The 20,864-nt window shown below is 40.9% G+C and overlaps 1 protein-coding gene across 4 annotated transcripts in view; it reads left to right on the top strand.

The window, feature by feature from the left end:
• Positions 1-20,864, top strand: part of BACH2 (BACH transcriptional regulator 2) — a 356,919-nt gene that overhangs the window by 276,261 nt on the left and 59,794 nt on the right. For all 4 annotated transcript variants that reach the window (XM_040474177.1, XM_040474178.1, XM_040474176.1 and 1 more), the window contains one exon: positions 1,687-1,941. In XM_040474177.1, coding sequence (XP_040330111.1) covers positions 1,687-1,941 — 255 coding nt within the window. The remainder of the gene's footprint in view (positions 1-1,686; positions 1,942-20,864) is intronic.

The raw sequence follows: 20,864 nt of genomic DNA, 5'->3' as shown, positions 1-20,864 counted from the left end.
ACCACTGTGTAAAACAGGGACAGTCACTTTTTAATAGACTTATAGGAGCATCTGGGTGGCTCATTGGGTTAAGCAACTGACTTCGGCTCAAGTCATAATCTCTTGGTTTGTGAGTTTGAGCCCTGCATTGGTCTCTGTGCTGTCAGCATGGAGCCTGTTTCTGATCCTCTGACCCCCACCCTTTCTCTCTGCCTCACCCCTGCTCATTGTCTCTCAAATTAAATAAATAAACTTAAAAAAAAGTTAGAGTTACATGTACCAAATGATCCATCCATTTTACCCCTAGGAATTTACACAAGAGAAATGAAAGCATGTTCATACAAAGATTTATACACTAACTCAGAGCAGCTTTGTTTGTAATAGCCCCAAACTGGAAACATCCAAATTTCTGCCAGTAGATGAATGGATAAAAAATTGTGCTGTATCCATACGATGGAACGCTACTCAGCAATAAAGGAACAAATGTTTGATGCATGCAGCAACATGGATGAATTGCAAAATAACTATGCTGAGTCAAAGAAGCCAGACATAAAAGAATATAAGCTGTATGATTCCATTTATATAAGATACAGAAAACGCAAACTAATATATAGTGTCAAAAAGCAAAACTGTTGTTTCAAGGGGGTGGACCACAGAGAGGTGGGAGGGAGGGACTATTCAGGGACATAAAGAGACTTTTTGGTCGTGAAGGCTATGTTCCCTCTCTTGATCGTGATTAATGGTTTCACGGTTGTGGCTATATGCCAAACTTATCAAACCACCCACTATAAATACATGTAGTTTATTGTGTGTTAAAGTTATTAAAATAAGAATGAAGCCAAAAAGAAAATAAAACTTTATTGGAATCCATACTAGTAGAAGACATTACTGAAAAACTATGTTATGCAAATTAGTTACAGATACTATTGTTTAGAGTGCATCAGTGGACACTTCTTACAGCAAAGAACCCTTTTGTAAAAGTAATCTTCACTGTGGAATACATCTTTCTTGTGACTCTTAATGTGATATATTGTGTTTCCTTCATCAGGATGAATATCCAGTCTGCTGGGATAATGACACACAATTCTTTTCAAGAGATTTTCATGCGCAACAGTAGCATGATGTTCGCTCTGCTTTGTCTTAAAGTGGCAGAGGGCAATTGCAATAGCTGGCCATATCTACACTTTGGAACACATACAGTTTACCTCACTTGTTAAATTGTGTCTTGTGATCAGATACCTATTCTTCTTGGCATCTTAGCCAAATATCAACCTAAGAGCTTACATGTACTTCATCAAGAGAGCATTGCAGATACTTTAAAATGATTCATTTCCCCTTAACACAAAGCTCAATTAATACTTGAATTGGGACTATGCATATGTGGAAGTTCCTCTCCGGTTGGCTAACAAAATCAAAACTACCAAGTTTTAGAGTGCGTATGTGTTTTAAATGTTTGGGGTGTTTTAAGAGACTTGGCTTTGTTTTCCGTAAAGTAAAAGGATCCAGTAAGTGGAAAGTATAAAAGTCAGCTGTTGAATGTGACTTTCCAGATGTTTTGTGAGCTCATTATGCTGATCATGAATATGCTAATGGACAGTTCTCCCTTTTGCCTAGCTCATGGCAGTGAGACACAGGAACCATGATGTTCTTCTCACCTTCTGTATCCGACTCAGGTAGCTATGCTGACCCAGCCTTTCTTTCTTTCAGGGTGTGAACGGCATGTCTGTGGATGAGAAGCCTGACTCCCCCATGTATGTGTATGAGTCCACAGTCCACTGCACCAACATCCTCCTGGGCCTCAATGACCAACGGAAAAAGGATATTCTCTGTGACGTGACTCTGATCGTGGAAAGGAAGGAGTTCCGGGCCCACCGGGCTGTGCTGGCCGCATGCAGTGAATACTTCTGGCAGGCGCTGGTTGGACAGACGAAAAATGACTTGGTGGTCAGCTTGCCTGAGGAGGTATAGTAGTTTGCTTTGTTTGTGTGGCTGCTCGTGGAGGCTTACTAACTTGTAGACAGTTGTCTAAGTAGGTGCTAGAAGGTGGACCCTGGCCCACATTCCTGCCCAAGGGCTTGATGTCCAAGTCACCAACACTGTTAGGTTTGTGGCATAGCCAGTTTCTATGTGATGCATTTAAAATCTCAGAGGCATGAATCAGAGCAGAGTGTCTTTCTTGAAGGGAACTGAATGTCACAGTCATTCATAGTTTCTAGTTCACTTACTCTTCAGGTTTTGAGTAGTATAGCCAAAGTTTGTTACAGTCCTGGATGTGCGATCTGAGTCACTGGGACTCGTGGCTATGATTTTTCTCTTTCAGATGGTTGAAGGAGCACTTGATTTCCCTTGAGAGTAAAAGAATGAAAGTATTCACAGCGCATTCCTTGCTTGGGGGAAAAGTTAAAGGAGTCAGTAATTTTCACAGTTAATATGGTAGGATTCTAAGAAGTGTAAACTTGCTTTTCTCACCATTGTTGAAAATACCCTACTCATGTTTCTTAATTACTTCAGTGAGCACAGTTATGTCTGTACTTTAGGGACACTAGTATCTGGACTCATTCTGTTGAGAGTTGACATTCAGCTGGACAGCCTAAGCTGGACGAACTCAAAAGATGGGCTTCATAATGACAGAATATTAAATTGGTCACCCTTCGAACTGTGGATACAATTCCTCTATTTCTGTAGTCTTTTTTTTAATTTTTTTTTGTAGGAGTAATTTGGACATAGTCCAACTGATTCCCCCTGTTGGTTTTTTGTTTTTTTTTTTTGATGTTTATTTGTTTTTGAGAGAGAGGGAGAGAGAGCACACGCACACATGCACAAGTGGAGGAGGGGCAGAGAGAGAGAAAGAGACAGAGAATCCAAAGCAGGCTCCATGCTGTCAGTGCACAGCATGACGTGGGGCTTGAACCCACAAACAATGAGATCATGACCTGAGCCGAAGTTGGTCACTCAACCAACTGAGCCACCCAAGGACCCCACTGCCTCCATCATCGTACCTCCCCTTCATTTACATGGGACGAAGGGTAACACTGAGCAGCCTTACACTTTGTGTTCAGGTCCAGAATCTTTCCTTGTGCATCTGCACAGTGTGTAACACTAGGGCCAGGCTGTGCACTGCACAATTTCCCAAGGTACAACTCAAATCCACAGCGTATGCGAACAGAGCTCCAGGGTTGCGCAGTGACCCACAGCAACTCATCAGCTTTTCACAGCAACTCTGAAAGAAGCCAGAGACCCTATGACCCTGCTGTGAGGTGCTAATGAGTAAAACTAGCATTAAATCCCAGGGCTCACAAATCCAAATGCCTCCAGAGGCCTGGAAAATAATATAAATAAATAAAAGCAGGTTGTGTATAAGACACTAGGAAGCAGTGGAGCAAGCACCTGCTCCACAGAAAGGCATCCAAATTCAACATAAGAAACAAATATGCAAACAAGTCATGGGGGCTTGGAGGGGAGGGTGGTCACCAGATCCAGTCCCTTGTGAAACATCTGCTGTTAACCCTGCAGAGCAGGAGAGCGGCCAGCTGATAGCAAGGATTGCATAAGCGCTCAACATTTTCACATTAGTATTCTTTTTTATGTACCCACATGAAAGGCTCCAGTATCACTCTTCACACCCCTAAGAAATCTTAAGTAGAAAGATCCCAATACTAGAAGCAAAAGGACAAATTGGTAATTGGGACTGGTGTAGGGAGGGAAGTTTATGTACCAAGTAATGGAGGAAGGCCAAGGAATGGTGTGATCCTGAGCTGGGGTTTCCTCATCCAGGTCAATTGGGTGAACACTTAACCTGTCATTAGGTGAGACGATAAACATAAAATTTCTCAGCATGGTCTCTATCCCATAGTAGGCATTCATCAAATGTAAGACTCTTTTTTTTCTAGATGGGCACCAAGAATGCCTTGCAATTTATTCCAACTCTGGACTTCCCTGCAAATATTTGGGAAACTTCCAGTTATCCAGAATGGTCTTGTGGAGAAGGTGTGGCTTATAGTTTATTTATTATCTGTATCTTTTTGAGAGCTACTTCATTTATGTTTTTTTACTGATTTTCAAAAAAAGGTTATATTAAAGGGGCGCCTGGGTGGCTCAGTCAGTTGAGTGTCCGACTTCGGCTCAGGTCATGATCTCACGGTCCGTGAGTTTGAGCCCCACGTCGGGCTCTGTGCTAACAGCTCAGAGCCTGGAGCCTGCTTCAGATTCTGTGTCTCCCTCTCTCTCTGACCCTCCCCCGTTCATGCTCTGTCTCTCCCTGTCTCAAAAATAAATAAACGTTAAAAAAAATTTTTTAAAGAAAAAGGTTATATTAAAATATATTTATAAATGAAAATCATATTTTATGTAATTTAGTCTCTCTTCGTTGACAGCCCCATCTCGAGACTTCCTTGACTGTGTGCCCAAAAGCCCTGGCCTGCCCCTGGTTAGCTGTGGGATCCTGATCCAGTCACTTAACCTCTCTGAGCTCCGGTTTCTACCTATAAAAACTCCTCACACTCTGAAATCCTTGAGTTATTTATCATATTACAATAACAAGACAGTAAAATTTAAAGGAAATCAGGATATAAATGCATATGGCATAACTAAGTTTCTTTAGATCAAATCCCTGATAATCACTTATTTCCTTGGTATTAGGGACTCTTTAAAGCAAGAGGTACATTATATAGACATCACACAAAAATCTGCTGTTTGGCCTTTTTGATTGTTTGTATTCCAGCTAAGTGGGAATTTGCTATGTGTTGATTTTCTTTCTTCTTAGTCATGAAAATGATCACTGTTTCTACATTATCTGCATTTCCAAACCATTAAAACCTTCTGGTTGCTCATGTACCTGAAACCTTCAGATATAACTAGATTTTTTTTTTCCTTCCTATGAAACATGGATTCATATTGTCAGTAACCCAGCTTTGAGTATCTTGCTGATAGGGCAGGCAAGCCAGCCACAGTTGGCATTTTCCTTTGTGGGTCTATAATTGTTCCTAACGCCTCCTTCCAAAAGAGCCCGCTCCCTCTGCTCAGAGCACCCTCCTGTGGCCCCAAGTGCTAAGCATTGTTTTTCTTCCCTATGTGCACACTGAAATGTCCTTGCAGGCTCTATAGTCATTGTCCGCTTGGTTCCGTGAATGACTTTAGAATTTGAATTAAGTAGCGAATAAGCAAACATCCCAAACATTACCTTGGAAAGTAGTTGCTTGGAACTAATTGGCATTTGGTTCATATAACGTAAGAAAAAACATTTGAGGGGCACCTGGGTGGCTCAGTTAAACATCCAACTTCGTCTCAAGTCATGATCTCATGGTTCGTGGGTTCGTGCCCCACATCAGGCTCTGTGCTGACAGCTCAGAGCGTGGAGCCTGCTTCAGATTCTGCGGCTCTTTCTCTCTCTGCCCCTCCTGCTCATGCTCTGTCTCTTTCTGTCAAAAGTAAATAAACATTAAAAAAATTTTTTTTCGTTAGCTCCTTGGAAATTTTTAAACCTCATCATAATCCTGTCCCCAAGTTCAAATCAACTTCTGGTCTGTCCCAGCCTTGTTCACACTTGGCCCACCTTACACTTCCTGACCAGCCAGCCTCTGTGCTTCTCAGGGACCCCTCATGGCCGTGCCTGAAAGCTCTTTTTTGGACTACAAAACTTCCAGATACATACTGCTGCCCCTCCCTCTCCTCTACATGGTCAGTCTAGGTCAAAGCCAGCTCTGGTCTCTGGTTGTCCAGTTGTGCAGTTCTACCCCAAAAACGTGACTCCTGATGGGCAATGTGATTACCAGCAAATTAGAGCCACTCACACTGCCCAGGATAGCCTCTAAAATAAAAGGGTGAGAAACAAAAATAGAGGTCTCCTTCTGGAAGTCAACAAGTAATTGAAATGTCTTGCTCTTCTCTTTTTCTTTTCTTTTTTTTTTTTCTAAAAATGGAATGACAGATAGTCCCTAGAGTTTACATGACTTGAGTGTTGGCTCCCTTTTGAAAAACACGCCCAGGAATGTGTATCAGCAAATAGTAGAACATAAGGCATTGTACTTAGTACTTTAGTTAAATAATAAAACAGATCATTTAATTTATAATTAGTAAGTGTATTTTGTGCTTACAGATGAAGAGAAAGTGGTCGATGTGCCAAGCATTGCAAGGCCATTACTCCACTGCTCATTAGTATTAAAGCTGGCTCAACAAACACCTCCTTAGCTGTAGTCCTGGAGACCATTTTGGGCTGGATGCCAACCATGCTGGATGGCATCACAGTCATGAAGTTCAGTCTTATGGCATGTCAAGTACAGAGGGCAGGGATGGGGTGTGCTTCCTGTGAAGACATGGAGCCCACTGTGGGTTTGCATATCAACCCTGCCCTTATGGGGCTGCTTGGCTCCCTCCCAGAATGCCAGAGGAAGAGCGGCTGTTAAGAGGTTATTGCCAAGGTCTATTATCAAAAAGTCAAAAGGTAACAAGTATGGGTGAGGATGTGGAGAAAAGAGAACCCTTTTGCACTGCTGGTGGAAATGTAAATTGGTGCAGCCACTGTGGAAGATAGGATGGAGGTTCCTCAAAACACTAAAAATAGAACTACAATGTGATCCAGCAATCCCACTTTTGGATATATATCTTAAAGAAATATAATCACTATCTCGAGGAGATATCTGCACTCCCATGTTCACTGCAGCATTATTCACAACAGTCAAGATGTGAAAACAACTTGTCTATTGACAGATGACTGGATAAAGAGAAGGTGGTATGCATGTGTCTTATTCAGCCTCAAAAAGGAAAGAAATCCTGCTGTTTGCCGCAACATGAGTAAACCTGGAGGACATTATGCTAAGTGAAAGCCAGACATAGAAAGACAAATATTGCAGGATCTCACTATATGTGGCATCTAAAAAAAAAAAAAAAAAAAGTCAAAGGATAGTAACAGAGAGTAAATGGTGGTTATCAGAAGCTTGGGGAGGTGGGAGGGAAAAAGTGGAAATATTGATCAAACGGTACAGACTTTCAGTTATAAGATGAGTAAGTTCTGGAAACCTAATATATAGCATGGTGACCAGTTAATAATAATGTATTATATAATTGAAATTTGCTAAGATAATAGATCTCAATTGTTCTCACTACACACATACACACACACAAATGATAAGCATGCGAGGTGACAGATATGTTAATTAGCTTGATTATGGTGATCATTTCACAGTGTGTATGTGTGTGTGTATAAATGTCACATTATATACCTTAAGTATATATAATTTTTATTTGTAAAAAAATAAATAAATATTTTTAAAACAAGGGGAGGAAAAAAGGTTATTGCCAAAACGCCACCACTTTTCTTTGGGTTTACTACCCATGGTGTTTTTCACTCTCTAGAGAAGAGGAAAGGTTCATACAGAGAATAGCTATTGGGTAGGGTCAGTTTGCCCTTTCAGGCAGACCATATGCTTTCCTAGGTATAAGTATATCTCAAACTTTGGTTCATTCACTTTCCATCTCTGTCTTTTGCCTTTTCTCTCTTTCACTTCTCTCTCTCTCTCTCTCTCTCTCTCTCTCTCTCTCTCAGTCTCTCTCTCTCTCCCCCCATCTCCCTCCCTCTCAACATTTTAGGGCAGATCTCATTTTTTTCAGGGCTAAACAAAAAGGAAAACTGACCCAGAAGGATTCTGAAGCAAAGGTATTTGTTGTTAAGTCTTAACCACAGGGCACAATAAAGAATGTTCTTGCAGTAGTATTGCCTAGTACAGAGAACAATAAGGAAACTATGGAATCTTCTTGCCTGAAAGTTTTTAGAGGAGATGAAAGCTGTTAATGTATCTGGGATAGCTTAGGTCCAGTCTTTTAAAGAAGCAATAAGATAGTCATGATTATCTTTGGACAGTCTTTTCAGTGTGTAATACTACAGAAAGTATTTAACACTATAGCACAGGATGTCAACAGCATTCTTAGTCTGACTGTAACTTGGGGGGAGGTGAGAATTGATGGGAAACAGTAATTGAGGTATGTGACCAGGATAAGAAGAATAAAACACTCACCCACCCCAGAGCACGGAGCCAGCCCTATAGCCTCACCCCATTCACTACCTGGACAAACCTCTGAAGAAGAGTAATAGGAAAAGTTTTAGATTTAAGCAACATCAGCCCTGAGGATCTGGAAAAACCACAGTCTGAACCTTTTCACTAACTTCATGTAAGGTCTTTACCAAACCAGTCAGCCTCTTTGGACTTCTGTTTCCACACTTATTTTTTCATTCATTGAACAAATATTTATCAGGGCCCTATTATTTACCAGGAAGCACTGTTCTAGCTATGGGGTAAACTTAGTGAACAAAAATGAGTTTATATTCCAGTGAGGGAGAAGGAAAAGAGACGGAAAATAAATAAATATAATATGTACTTGGGTAGATACTATTAAGGAAAATAAAACAGAAGGATGTTAAGGAGTGTCAGAGCACTGCAATTTTAAATATAGTGGCCAACAATGACATTACAATAGCATTGCATTATGACAGATGGTAGCCACACTTGTGGTGAACGTAGTATAGTGTATGAACTTGTTGAATCATCATGTTGTACACCTGAAACTAATGTAACATTGTGTGTCAACTATACTCAATATGTAGATAGATAAATAGGTAGGTGGGTAAGTAGATAGATAGATAGATAGATAGATAGATAGATAGATAGATAAAGATGGTCAAAAAAGGAATTTTTTAGAGGGGATGACTTTGAGTAAAGACTTGAAGGAGGTGAGAGAGCCAGCCATGCTGACATCTGGGTGATCTAGACAGAAGGAATAGCAAGAGAAGGGCCCAGAGGCTGGAATGGGCTTGGCATGATTTACACAAAGTAACAGAATAAGCAAGTGGTAGAGTAGAAGGAGGCCTGTCCAGTAACAGTGCCAGGCTGTGCACCTCTTAGATACATCACCTTTTCTTGGAATGAGTTGGGAGGCCATTGGAGGGTTTCACAGGAGATCATCCTGACTGCTATATGAATATAGATTAAAAGAGAAGGCAAAGGCAAAAGCAAGATGCTAAGGCAACAACCCAGGCACAACACATTGGCTTAAATGAGAGTGATACCAGTAGTGATGATCCATGTCAGATTCTGATGATATTTTTAAGGAAGAGATAATGGGATTCCCTTAGAGAATGGATATAGGATGGAAAGAAAAGAAAGGAGTTAAAGATAACTCCAAGGTTTGGGGTTTGAACTGTTGAAAGAATGGAGTTGCCATTAACTGGAATTGGTGAAGACTGGAAGGAGTAGGTTTCAAGTGGTAGGAATGGGAATAGGAGTTCTGTTCCATACACAAGTTTGAGATGTGTGTTAACATCACAGTAGAGATGTCTAGTATACTGTAGGATATCATAGTTGGAATTCATGGGACAACTCCAGCCTAGAGATAGAAGTTTTAATACCAGATTATTGGTGATATTGAAAGCCACAAGACAAAATACAATCACCAAGGGAACCAGTGTAGATAGGGAAGGAAAAAAAAAGAGGTCCCAGGATTGAGCCTTGAGGCTTTCTAGAATCAAGAAGTCAGAGAGAGAAAGAGGAGTCAGCATAGTAGATCAGAAGGAATAAGCATTAAGATAGAAGGAAAAGCAGACATATATAGTATGCTGGAAGCCAGATAAAGAAAGCATTTCAAGGAGGAGAGAGTAATCAACTTTGTCAACTGATGGCAATAGTCAGCTAAGCTGAAGGCTGAAAATTGACCACCTAGCAGTCTGGAAGCCATTTGTGATTTCATTGAGCATTTTGAGGGAACAGAGGGATCAAAATCCAATGTGATTATGTTCTGAAGAGAATTGGAAGAGAGGAATTTGAAAAAGCTAGTGCAGGCTACATTTTTAGGCCTTCCTAGTTATAGGGAGCAGAGAAATGGGCCAGCAGCTGGAGGTAAATGGTGTCGAAGGCTTTATTTGGGGCGGGGGGGTGTTTTGTGTTTTAAGTAGGTAGGAATCCCAGCATGTTTGCACTCTGTGGTAAAGATGATCAGTCAATTTTCCTTTCTTTCCCGGACGCATAGGAAGACCAAATTTACGATCAGGAGTGCTATGTAACTAGATGCAGCGAAAGAAATATGAGTAGAAGTCATGGGTCCCTTCTGGTCTGAGACAGTTAAAAGTAGGTATGAGTTCTTCATGTTCTTTCCCATCCATTTAACTGGTGTCAAAGAACTCTAAGAACGCCAAGATGTTGGAACTGCAGCCCAGATCCCTGAGTCACTGTTGGAGAAGATCCATCTGACTCAAATCAGACTCTGACGTGAATGAGAAATAAACCCTCATGTTAAGTCATTAAGATTTGGTGTTTGTTTCCTCAGCAGAGCCTAGCCCATCCTAATTAATATTTGGGCTGATGGGAATGTTGCAAAAGAGAGAAAACTTAATAATAAAGGCCAATTGCTAAACAGATGCCCTCAGGTACTTTAAAGAGGATGGGAGCTACCGACCAAGTGGGCAGACTCAACTTAGCAAGGCACATCCTTACCTGAAAATGATGAAGTTGAACGGAATGATCTCTGAAGTCTGACAGAATACATCCTACTAGTCAGAAAGAGAGGAGAGATGTTTGGATTGAAAGGTAGAGAAAGGCCGTGGGAGTCACACCAGTCAGGAATAGAAGAACCGTAGAATTTCACCAAGAGGAACGAGCTCACTTCTCATACTCACCTTCATGAATTCTCGGACTTTTCAGAAATGGTATTACAACAGTTCACAGAAGATGACAGTTAAGAGCTATAGAACCACAGGGCTGTTTGATAGCCTGGAACACAAGCAAATCACAGAAGATTCAGATTATTGCTCTCCGTTTCAGAAGGTCTTGGGATTTTGAAAAAAACAGTTGCATTTCATGACCTCAATTTCAACATGAGTTTGTAGGGAGTAATGATACTGGTTACCAGCTTGACTTGTGGGGCTGCTGTTCAGATTAATGAAATGTGGTATGTTACACTTCTTGGAAGGATGGTGCTATATAAACAGGAGGTGTTGTTATTCCCATAAAAGGAAAGCAGAGTCTTCTCTGATGAAATGGCTCTTACCTCAGAATCCTCATTAAAAGCTGTGGTGCAATTTTCCAAGTTGCGTTAGTGAGACTTGGCAGCAGATGAAAAAAAAAGCAAATAAATAATAAGTCAAAATATTCCAGGTAACTACTTGCTGGCAAGTAAGAAGTTTTCAAGTCCCAGAATCATGCTGATAATTTTGAAATGCCTGAAGGCAGAACTTATTTATAGTAACGTAAAGGTGACTTCCAGCCCTGAAATCTGGGCCTCAGTCTCAAATGGGGGTGTAATAAAGCAAAGCCATGAAAAGAAGAGCTAATACTATTGTGATTCCATCTCCAAAGGCTGCTCAATGGTGCTGATACAGAGGGAGGGAAATCTGGTGTGAAAATAGCCACAGCAATAGCTAATTTTAAAACTGAAATGCATAAGCTGTTTCCAAACCTCTTACATTTTTTAAATCCTGAGGCCAGTAAGTCCTATTTAAAGAAACTTAGCAGAATCGTGCTCCTATTTTGGCATAGTAGAAGGAGTTGAGTTGACAAAAACTAAGACATATTTAAAAATTATTTTTAAGTGACCTGATTTCAAAGCCAGTTTAAGGATTCTTTTCACTCTACCTATTCATTGCTATATGAGATGACCGCAGTAGTTAACATTTTTTAATGGATTCAAACAAAGCCTCTGACAGTAAAGTTGTTTGCATTACATTTTATAAAATTGTTACCCGCATACCTATTCGTTTTAAAACTCTTCTGTATATATGAATTAAATGTCCCTTACGATTCTTTCTTTCCCCTATTATGGAGTCTCTTAGCTATTTCAATTAAAATTAATAATAGCTTTAAAGACAAAGTTCAGAGCTGTAAAGTTCCTCACTTGATCAGTAATCATAACTATTATTTTGTCATATTTAATCATAGAACCTGAGCCTTTAACAGGGTTCTTAATTAAACTTTTAATTCATGATAAGAAATTAAATAGCACTTGGGAGAGTTTTTAAAAATTATTTCCACTTCCCATCCAGATTACCAAAAAAAAAAAAAAAAAAAAAACAGTGTGCTAGAGAAACATAATGGCAGTCAGCCAAGGGTATTGTAGGTCATGCCAACATGAGCTGGCAGCAGGCCATTGTCCAATTAGCATGGCTTCATCGTTGCAGAGTAAATCACTCTTGAGGAGATGGTTGAGTCACTCATGATGTAGTGGTACTTCACTTGAGCCAGTTCTTCTTAGAATAGGTTTCTTGTTCACTGTTATTACCTGCCCTGCTTTGCCAATAAAAGCACAGGACCATTTAGGCTGAAAGCCGAACGGAAGAGAAACATCGATTATGTATCTTGTTTCTCTTTGCTTCCTGAAAACTGAGATTGCAATTAAAACAGTGAAATCATGGTGTGTTTTTTAAATGAGTTACAAGAAAATATAGTTTCTATACCAAAATACTCAGAGTTGGGATCCAAGAGTCAGTTTTTATTCTGTCTTTTCTTTGGCAGCTTTAACACTTGGCACAAATTGGAGGATATCAGTAAAGTTACCTAATAATCTTAATGGATTCACATTCCATTCAAAAACTTGGAATGTCACCAAACTGCTTCAGGTTGCAGCTCTATTGTTGGGGTGTCCATGACATTTCTGTTGGGTGTGCAATTGTACAAGCAGACGCTTTTGAAAGACACCCTTCTTAGGGTGAGAACACCTGGATTCTTGGTTGGACACACTGTAAACCAGGACATTGATTCAGGAATTTCTTAATAAAATGGATCAGATCCAGGCATTGGAGTGGTGTGTGGATGTCAATAGAAAAAAGCTGCCCTTAGAAGCACAAAGAAAGTGAAATAAAATTGTTGGCAGTAATCAGTTAATACCTTATGTTTACATTCTTGTTTGTTTTGGTTTTTAACCAAATCACAGGCTAGATTGAGGGTTGGGTTGTTTTTGCTTTTAAGAGTGGAGCAGCTAAATAATGGCACTTTTGGTTTCCTGATATTTCAGAAGTGTTCTTTTTCCTATTAACTTGGTGCATATAGTAAAATTTATCACTTTGACATAGACTCCTAAAATATGTTGACAGTCTCTCTAACCGACATTGGCACCAACTCCAACCTAGCTGATGATTCAGTGAGCTTTACTGTCTGAGATGGACTTCTGTGTGCAGCCTGGCAAAGACTGTGTGTGAAAAAGTTAATGCATTCAGCACCCTGGGTGGGACGGAGCCAGGCCTCCAACGTGAGCACATTTTTTGACTGACTGGCAGCAAAAAGAAATACCGGCAGCTGTTCTCAAGCAAGCCAAAAAGTTGGCCCAGGGGTTAAAAAAAAAAAAAAAAAAAAATGCTGGGATTTAGCCAACAAAAGATTCCTGTGTTTAGAAGAAAATCAAAGGAAGGATACAGAAGGTCACAATTACAGTTGAAGTAACAACTATTTCATTTCATCTTCTGCTTTCTAAAGGAGAGTATTAAATATTATTGCTACTCATTTTTTCTGATTCATTATTTCTGAGTCTTCATTCTTGTTCTATAGATTTCTCTTTTAATTCTTTATTTGCAAAAGCAAATGACAAGTTAGTCTTCCTAAAGACAGTGTAGAGGTGATACCATTCACGGAGGTGGCACCAGCAGCCAGAACGGAGTAGGGCAGAGCGGGTTTCTGGGAGCAGCGGCCACACACATGTTCGCTGGGCCATGTTAAGTGACATGGATTGCAGTGGAATTACGTTTGCAAAGTCACTTCAGAGATCTGTCCAGAGAGGCCTCTGACACCCCCCAACATATCTATTACTTTTGTCTTATTAGTTACAAAAAGAGAAGGCTAGGGAGAACAGACAAGTTACTAAAAGACAGGATGCTTAAGGGTCTTGCCTCGTGCCCAGTAAGTAGCACGAGGGCCATTTTCATGTCTGCACAGCCCTTCTTCCTTCCCAGTAGACACTGTAGACTGTGTGAGAATTTTCTTTCTCCCTAAAGAAGCTGTAGTAGCCCAGGAATTGAACTGTGACCTACGACAGGAAGGCAAGAAGATCAGGAATGTAGAACACCAGGATTTAGGGTAAGAGCTTCAGAGTTTGCGGAAACCGGTAGGGTACTAAAAGATGCTTGAAGCACACATTTTGTAACTCTGCAGATTTTGGGGGTGAGTTAAATCCATCAGATTTACAAGATGCTCATAGAGAGAACTGCGATGACCTTTCAAAGTTCTGTTTAACAAAGGATCTTCGTGCCACCTAAAGGCTGTTACAGTAAATGTTGACCAGATGTTCTCACTCACAGAACAGAAGAAATAGTATCCCTGCTACATGTGAGGGATTTCAGCTATATTAAAGGACAGCGTAAGATGCGAGACACTGGAATAAGGTACAAAGAAATACAGAATTACCTTCAGAGGAGTTGGGGTGTGTTTGTGTGGTGTGTTTAAAGCAGATATTCAAAACGACAGGGTGGCTTAAGTAAAACGGTTCATAGAAGCAGAGAAGGGAACACATGACCCTTTCATGGGCCGCTTCTTTGGGGGCTTAAGTTAAAAATATTAAGCAAGATCATTTCCTTCAAAGAGCTTTAATATAGTTGAAGAATCAAGATAAAACCATAGAAATCAGGGGCGCCTGGGTGGCTCAGTCAGTTAAGCATCTGACTCTTGATTTCAGCTCAGGTCGTGATCTCATGGTTGTGAGATTGAGCCCCATGGCAGGCACTGTGCCGGGCATGGAGCCTGCTTAAGATTCTCTCTCTCTCCCTCTGCCTCTCCACTACTTATGTACACACACACACTCTCTCTCTCAAAAAAAATTTATTTTCTTTTCTTTTTTTTTTAATTTACATCCAAATTAGTTAGCATATAGTGCAACAATGATTTCAGGGGTAGATTCCTTAATGCCTCTTACCCGTTTAGCCCATCCCCCTTCCCACAACCCCTCCAGTAACCCTCTGTTTGTTCTCCATATTTAAGAGTCTCTTATGTTTTGTCCCCCTCCCTGTGTTTATATTATTTTTGCTTCCCTTCCCTTATGTTCATCTGTTTTGTATCTTAAAGTCCTCATATGAGTGAAGTCATACAATATTTGTCTTTCTCTGACTAATTTTGCTTAGCATAATACCCTCTAGTCCCATCCATGTAGTTGCAAATGAAAAATTTTTTTTTAATTAAAAAAATTTTTAGGGGCACCTGGGTGGCTCACTCGGTTGAGCATCCAACTTCAGCTCAGGTCATGATCTCACTGTCTGGTCCATGAGTTCAAGTCCCACGTCGGGCTCTGTGCTGATGGCTCAGAGCCTGGAGCCTGCTTCAGATTCTGTGTCTCCCTCTCTCTCTTCCCCTCCACCACTCACACTCTGTCTCTCAAAAATAAATAAACATTAGATAGATAGATAGATAGATAGATAGATAGATGATAGATAGATAGATAGATAGATAGATAGATAGATAGATAATAAAAGTGCCAGTGCTGTCCTCCAGGCTTTCTGGTCCCTTCTGTCCAGCTCAGGGATCTGCATTCTCCTAAGAAACTAAAGTCCTTAACTTGGGCTGAACAAACTTATACTCATGGTCTCATGGTTAAATGAAAATCAACCAAAATCAATAAATAAAAAGAGTTGATTTCTTCTCATTCTTTCTTATTAAAAGTTTAAGACCTTTTTTCATATTTAAATTTACCTTGATCATTGAAACCTACTGATGCCCTCGCCTTCCTGTCTGTGTTTTAGAGTGACATCTCTGGAAATTACTAGTGTTATCTTAAATGGAAATAGCTCAGATGTTTTCCAAGTCTCTAACCCCAGCATCCCCAGAAAGAGAAGGAAAGTCTCACCATGTAGTTAAATCTTGAGCAGCTCTGAAAGAAAGAGAGGATGTGGGGAGTGTCTCCTCTCCTTTCCTGTCAGCTGGTGTACAAGTACTGAAACTGAAGAAAAGGAGAGTCTTTTCATAGGCATTTTCCAACATGTATAAATATCTATAAAGGTATCCTTTGGGAGGTCACTCAATAACCTTAGTATTTACATCAGGCTCTGGTTGTATACAGATTATGTCCAGGTAGTTGCTTCTTCCAGGATATGTCAAAATGTTTGGAGATAAGGACATGTCTTTATATTAATCAGACGGTTGATGACGTTTTGCAAAACCAATCAGTAAGAGGCTTCTTTCATCTTCAACTGGGCTTTATTAAAATTAAGAACACATCACAAAGTCACCGCCTGACCCGGAGAAGGCTAGGCCCCTGGGTGCCCCTAGAACCTCCACTATTTTCATTCCTCTCCACATTTCCCTTGTGTCAGGGGGGCTGCTTACGGGGGCCCAGCAGCAATAAGATAGTTCCCTTCCCCACGTCAAGCCCAAAATCTGGAAGAAGACAACTGATACGTGTATGATTGAAACTTCAGAAGAGTGAGTCAAAATAGAAAGTGATGCTCTAATGGATCTGCACCTGGAAGGCTCACACTGGTGTTTAAAACAACTTTTAGGGGCGCCTGGGTGGCGCAGTCGGTTGGGCGTCCGACTTCAGCCAGGTCACGATCTCGCGGTCCGTGAGTTCGAGCCCAGCGTCGGGCTCTGGGCTGACAGCTCAGAGCCTGGAGCCTGTTTCGGATTCTGTGTCTCCCTCTCTCTCTGCCCCTCCCCCGTTCATGCTCTGTCTCTCTCTGTCCCAAAAATAAATAAATGTTGAAAATAAATAAATAAATAAATAAAACAACTTTTACCTAACAGGCAAACTGATACCTACTCTGTGGCCAACAGAATGCTGGTCCTTTCCTACTTCCTCCTCAGAGACCTCCAGAAATGTCTCTTTTTTAAAGTTTTTTTTTTTAAGTGATTTTTTTCTTAAATCAATCCTTAGTTTGTTTACATGGGAGGTCTATAATAATTAACTCTTCTTTTTTTGAATATTTATTTATTTGAAAGAGAGAGAGAGAGAGAGAGCGCGAGCACAAGTGGGGGAGGTGCAGTGAGAGAGTGGGAGACACAGAATCCGAAGCAAGCTCCAGGCTCTGAGCTGTCAGCACAGAGACCAACGCAGGGCTTGAACCCATGAACCTGAGATCATGACCTGAGCCAAAATCGGACACTTAACTGACTGAGCCACCCAGGTGCCCCAGTATTTGACTCTTCTAATACCCATGTATTAGCTCAGGCTGCCATAACAAAATACCACAGATTGGGTGGCTTAAACAGAAGTTTATTTTCTCACAGTTCTGGAGGCTGGAGGCTCGTAGGAGGCCACCTTCTCACTGTATCCTCATGTGGCCTTTCCTCTGTGCGCAGAGAGAAAGCACTGGTGTCCCTTCTTATAAGGACACCATTTTAATGAGATCACGTCCTCACCTTATGACATCATTTAACTTAATTATCTCCTTAAAGACGCCATCTCCAAATACAGTCACATTAGGGATTAGGCCTTCAAACTGTGGATTTGGTGGGGGATGTATTTCAGTCCTTAACAATCCACTAAAAAATGATGGATTTGTACAAATACAAAACAACACACACACAAGATTATCCACAGATGTACAACCACATAACCACGTACTAGGCAGTCATGAGAAAGAAAAAAAGAAGACCTCCATGAACTGATAAGGAGTAATTTCCAGAATATATTTTAGAAACAAAAATAAGATGCAAAAGAGCACATACAGTATATATAGTATTATTCCTTTTGTACAAGAAAAAAATGGAAAATAAGAATATATATTTATAATGTACAGAAGTGTATGTATAACTCAGAAGTATATACACACGTACACATTTGCATATTTTGTGAAAAGAAGAAGAAAAGAAAAATAAGGAATTATGAAAAAGGTGACCTATAGAAAGGGGGTGAAAACAGAGTAAAAGGTTTGGGATGGAAATGACTTTCTGAGTGTGTATTTTTATTTGATATTGACTTTTGAGCCATTTAAATGTTTTACATAATTGGGGTACCTGGGTGACTCAGTTGGTTAAACATCCAACTTGAGCTCAGGTCATGATCTCTCCATTTGTGGGTTCGAGCTCCACGTCAGGCTCTGTGCTGACAGCTCAGAACCTTGAGCCTACGTTTGGATTCTGTGTCTCCCTCTCTCTCTCTGCCCCTCCCCCACTCGTGCTCGCTCTCTCTCTCTCTCTCTCTCTCAAAAATAAATAAACATTAAAAAATCCCCCCAAAAATAAATGTTTTACAGTCAAAAAATTTAAATTTAGACAAAAAGATGAAAAGCTGCAAACCTAAAAATTTTAAAGAAATAGAAAAAATGAACTCACTGTATATTAAATTGGTTAGTTAACCACATAGACTAAAAGAATAAGTTATATTAAGTTTTACATCTGGTCCTATGACTAGACATTCTCTGTGGGACATTCTTCAAGACAGTTGGACTGAACTTTTAAAAATTTTTTTTTCAACGTTTATTTATTTTTGCGACAGAGAGAGACAGAGCATGAACGGAGGAGGGGCAGAGAGAGAGGGAGACACAGAATCGGAAACAGGCTCCCGGCTCTGAGCCATCAGCCCAGAGCCTGACGCGGGGCTCGAACTCCCGGACCGCGAGATCGTGACCTGGCTGAAGTCGGACGCTTAACCGACTGCGCCACCCAGGCGCCCCTGGACTGAACTTTTTAAAAACACCACTGTCACAATAGACAAAAATGACGAGGGACTGTCCCAGATGAATGCAATATGTGACCTTTGGCTCCCAAATTGGAAAAAAAATATCTGTAGAGGACATCCTTGGGGCAATTTAGAGACCCTGAATATAGACAGACTGCAATATTAGTTTATAATGTTATATCAACGTTACTTTTCTTGGGTAGGAAAATGGTATTTTTGTTATGTAGAATATTCTTATTCTCAAGAAATATATGCTGAACTATCTAGAGGTGAAATGTCATGATTTATTTTCAAATGGTTCTAGAAAGAGATGTGTGTGTGTGTATACATTGATAGATAGTACAGAGAAGAGAGCACACAAATCTAGCCAAATTAAACAGTTGGTGGATTCATGCTAATGGTATATGAATGTACATTTCTTTCATTTTTTTCTGTAGATTGAAATTTTCAAATTAAAAAATTCAGGGCAAACAAACAATGGATTTGAATTGATTTTGTCACGAAAGTGCTCCCTTCATTTAGGAAGCATTCACTGAGCACCTGCTCTGTGCCACGCCCTGTTCTTAGTGCTGGGGATATAGCAAAGGATAGGACAGAGTAAGTTGGAGCTCTCGTGGACCTACGTTTTAGCAGGGAAGACAAATAAGAAAACAAGATAACTTTAGAATGTAGTAAGTGCTAGAAGCAAAACAAAGAGGGTGATATGATAGACAGCCATCAAGGGAAAGGTGGCATTAGGTAACGATGGCCAGGGAAGACTTCCCCAAGAAGGGGGCCTTTGAGCTGAGACCTTAATAGCCAGAAGGAGCCATCCATTTGTTCAGCAGATTCGCATCGAGCATTGTGTATACAGGAGAAACCCCTCTGCCGTCATAAAGTTTATGTTCCCTTTAGGGTTTACATACAGTAAACAAGAATATGTAAGTTGGTGATCAGTGTTCAGGGTAAAATAAAGCAAGGAGGAGATAGTTAATGAGGACAGGAGTTGAAATTTTAGATATAGTTGTTCAGAAAGGCCTCGTCAAGCAAGCATCACACAGAGACCAGGGCGAGAGCTGGGGTTGGGAGGAGACAGATCACGTAGCATCTGACAGGACACTTAAGTGACTGGCTTTGATTCAGTGAATTGGGAATGTTTTGGAGGATTTTGGCTAGAACAGTGATGTAGTCCGGCTTATCTTTCTAAAGGATGGCTCCAGGTGCTGGGTTTGAGAATAGGCCTGCCAACGGAGGAGGGCAGAGGAAGGGATACTTGTTAAGCATCTCCTGAAATAATCCAAGCAAGAGGTGCTCTATCCAAGAACGTAGCAGGGAGGGAATGCAAAAGTTTGGATTCTGACTCTATTTTAAAGGCAAAGCTGCCAGAATTTCCCACTAACTGATTGGAAGTGGGACATGAGAGAAAGAAAAGGATCCAAGATGACTGAGGTTTTTGGCCGCAAGAACCAGGATAGGAGTTGCCTGGAACTGAGGTGCGAAGCAAAGTCTGTCCGAGGAGCAGGTTTAGGAGAGGAAACAAGGCTTTGGGTGGGTGGATGGCAAGATCAGGGGACGATCGGCAGTCAGGTGGAGGAAAAAGGCAAAAACTTAAAGATCTGCTGAGAATTTCACAGCAGGCCTGTGCAAGGATAGTTATGATTGCCTTGTGTAAATCTTTTCAGAGAATTTCTTTTTGTTTACAAATACACCTAACTGGCAAGTTGAGCTGTCAGTTCAGACAAAAGGGTTAACTCCCAGTTCATTCTGTCTTCTGACTCTAAGAGTCGAGCTCCCATGTGAAGCTGCTGTAGGAGGCCTCCCCAGTGCTGGGAGCTGGATGGCAGTTTTGGTGGGAAAAGGAGGAATTTGTGCTGAAGATGTGGCCCTAGTCACAGTAACATGTGAGGCAACAGTGTGGGAGCCGCCCTGCAAGGTTCAGCCGGAGTGTAACAGTGGTTCCCAGACATTTTTTGCCAATGACCCCTTCAACATGTGACCAGATTTCACAGACTGCCTTTCAGTTTGAACCCAAATTTCCCTTCCTTCTCTGCCCTACGCCTGTGTCCGTGAGGGACGCACATTCTAAGCATATTTCGTTCCTCAAGAGCAGGCTCTGGCAGCTTTGAAACTATTCATTCACATTCCATTGCCTCTTCTGCTCTCCCGCCAAGATTCCAACAGAGGCTGCTCTTAAAATAAGGAGACCTTATTTATTCAGATTCTTCCTCCTCCGGGAAGATGCTGAGGGCTTTTTATGAGACTTCTTCAAAACTTGCTGAAGTTCTGTGGACTTCAGAAAGTATACTGAAAACGGGGACTCCAAGAACTTGGGC

This window comes from Herpailurus yagouaroundi, unplaced genomic scaffold (genome assembly GCF_014898765.1).
Source record: "Herpailurus yagouaroundi ecotype Mexico unplaced genomic scaffold, PumYag 139, whole genome shotgun sequence".
Lineage (NCBI taxonomy): Eukaryota > Metazoa > Chordata > Mammalia > Carnivora > Felidae > Herpailurus > Herpailurus yagouaroundi.
The sequence above is the reverse complement of the archived record's forward strand: the minus strand, read 5'-3'. Positions and strand labels throughout refer to the sequence as shown.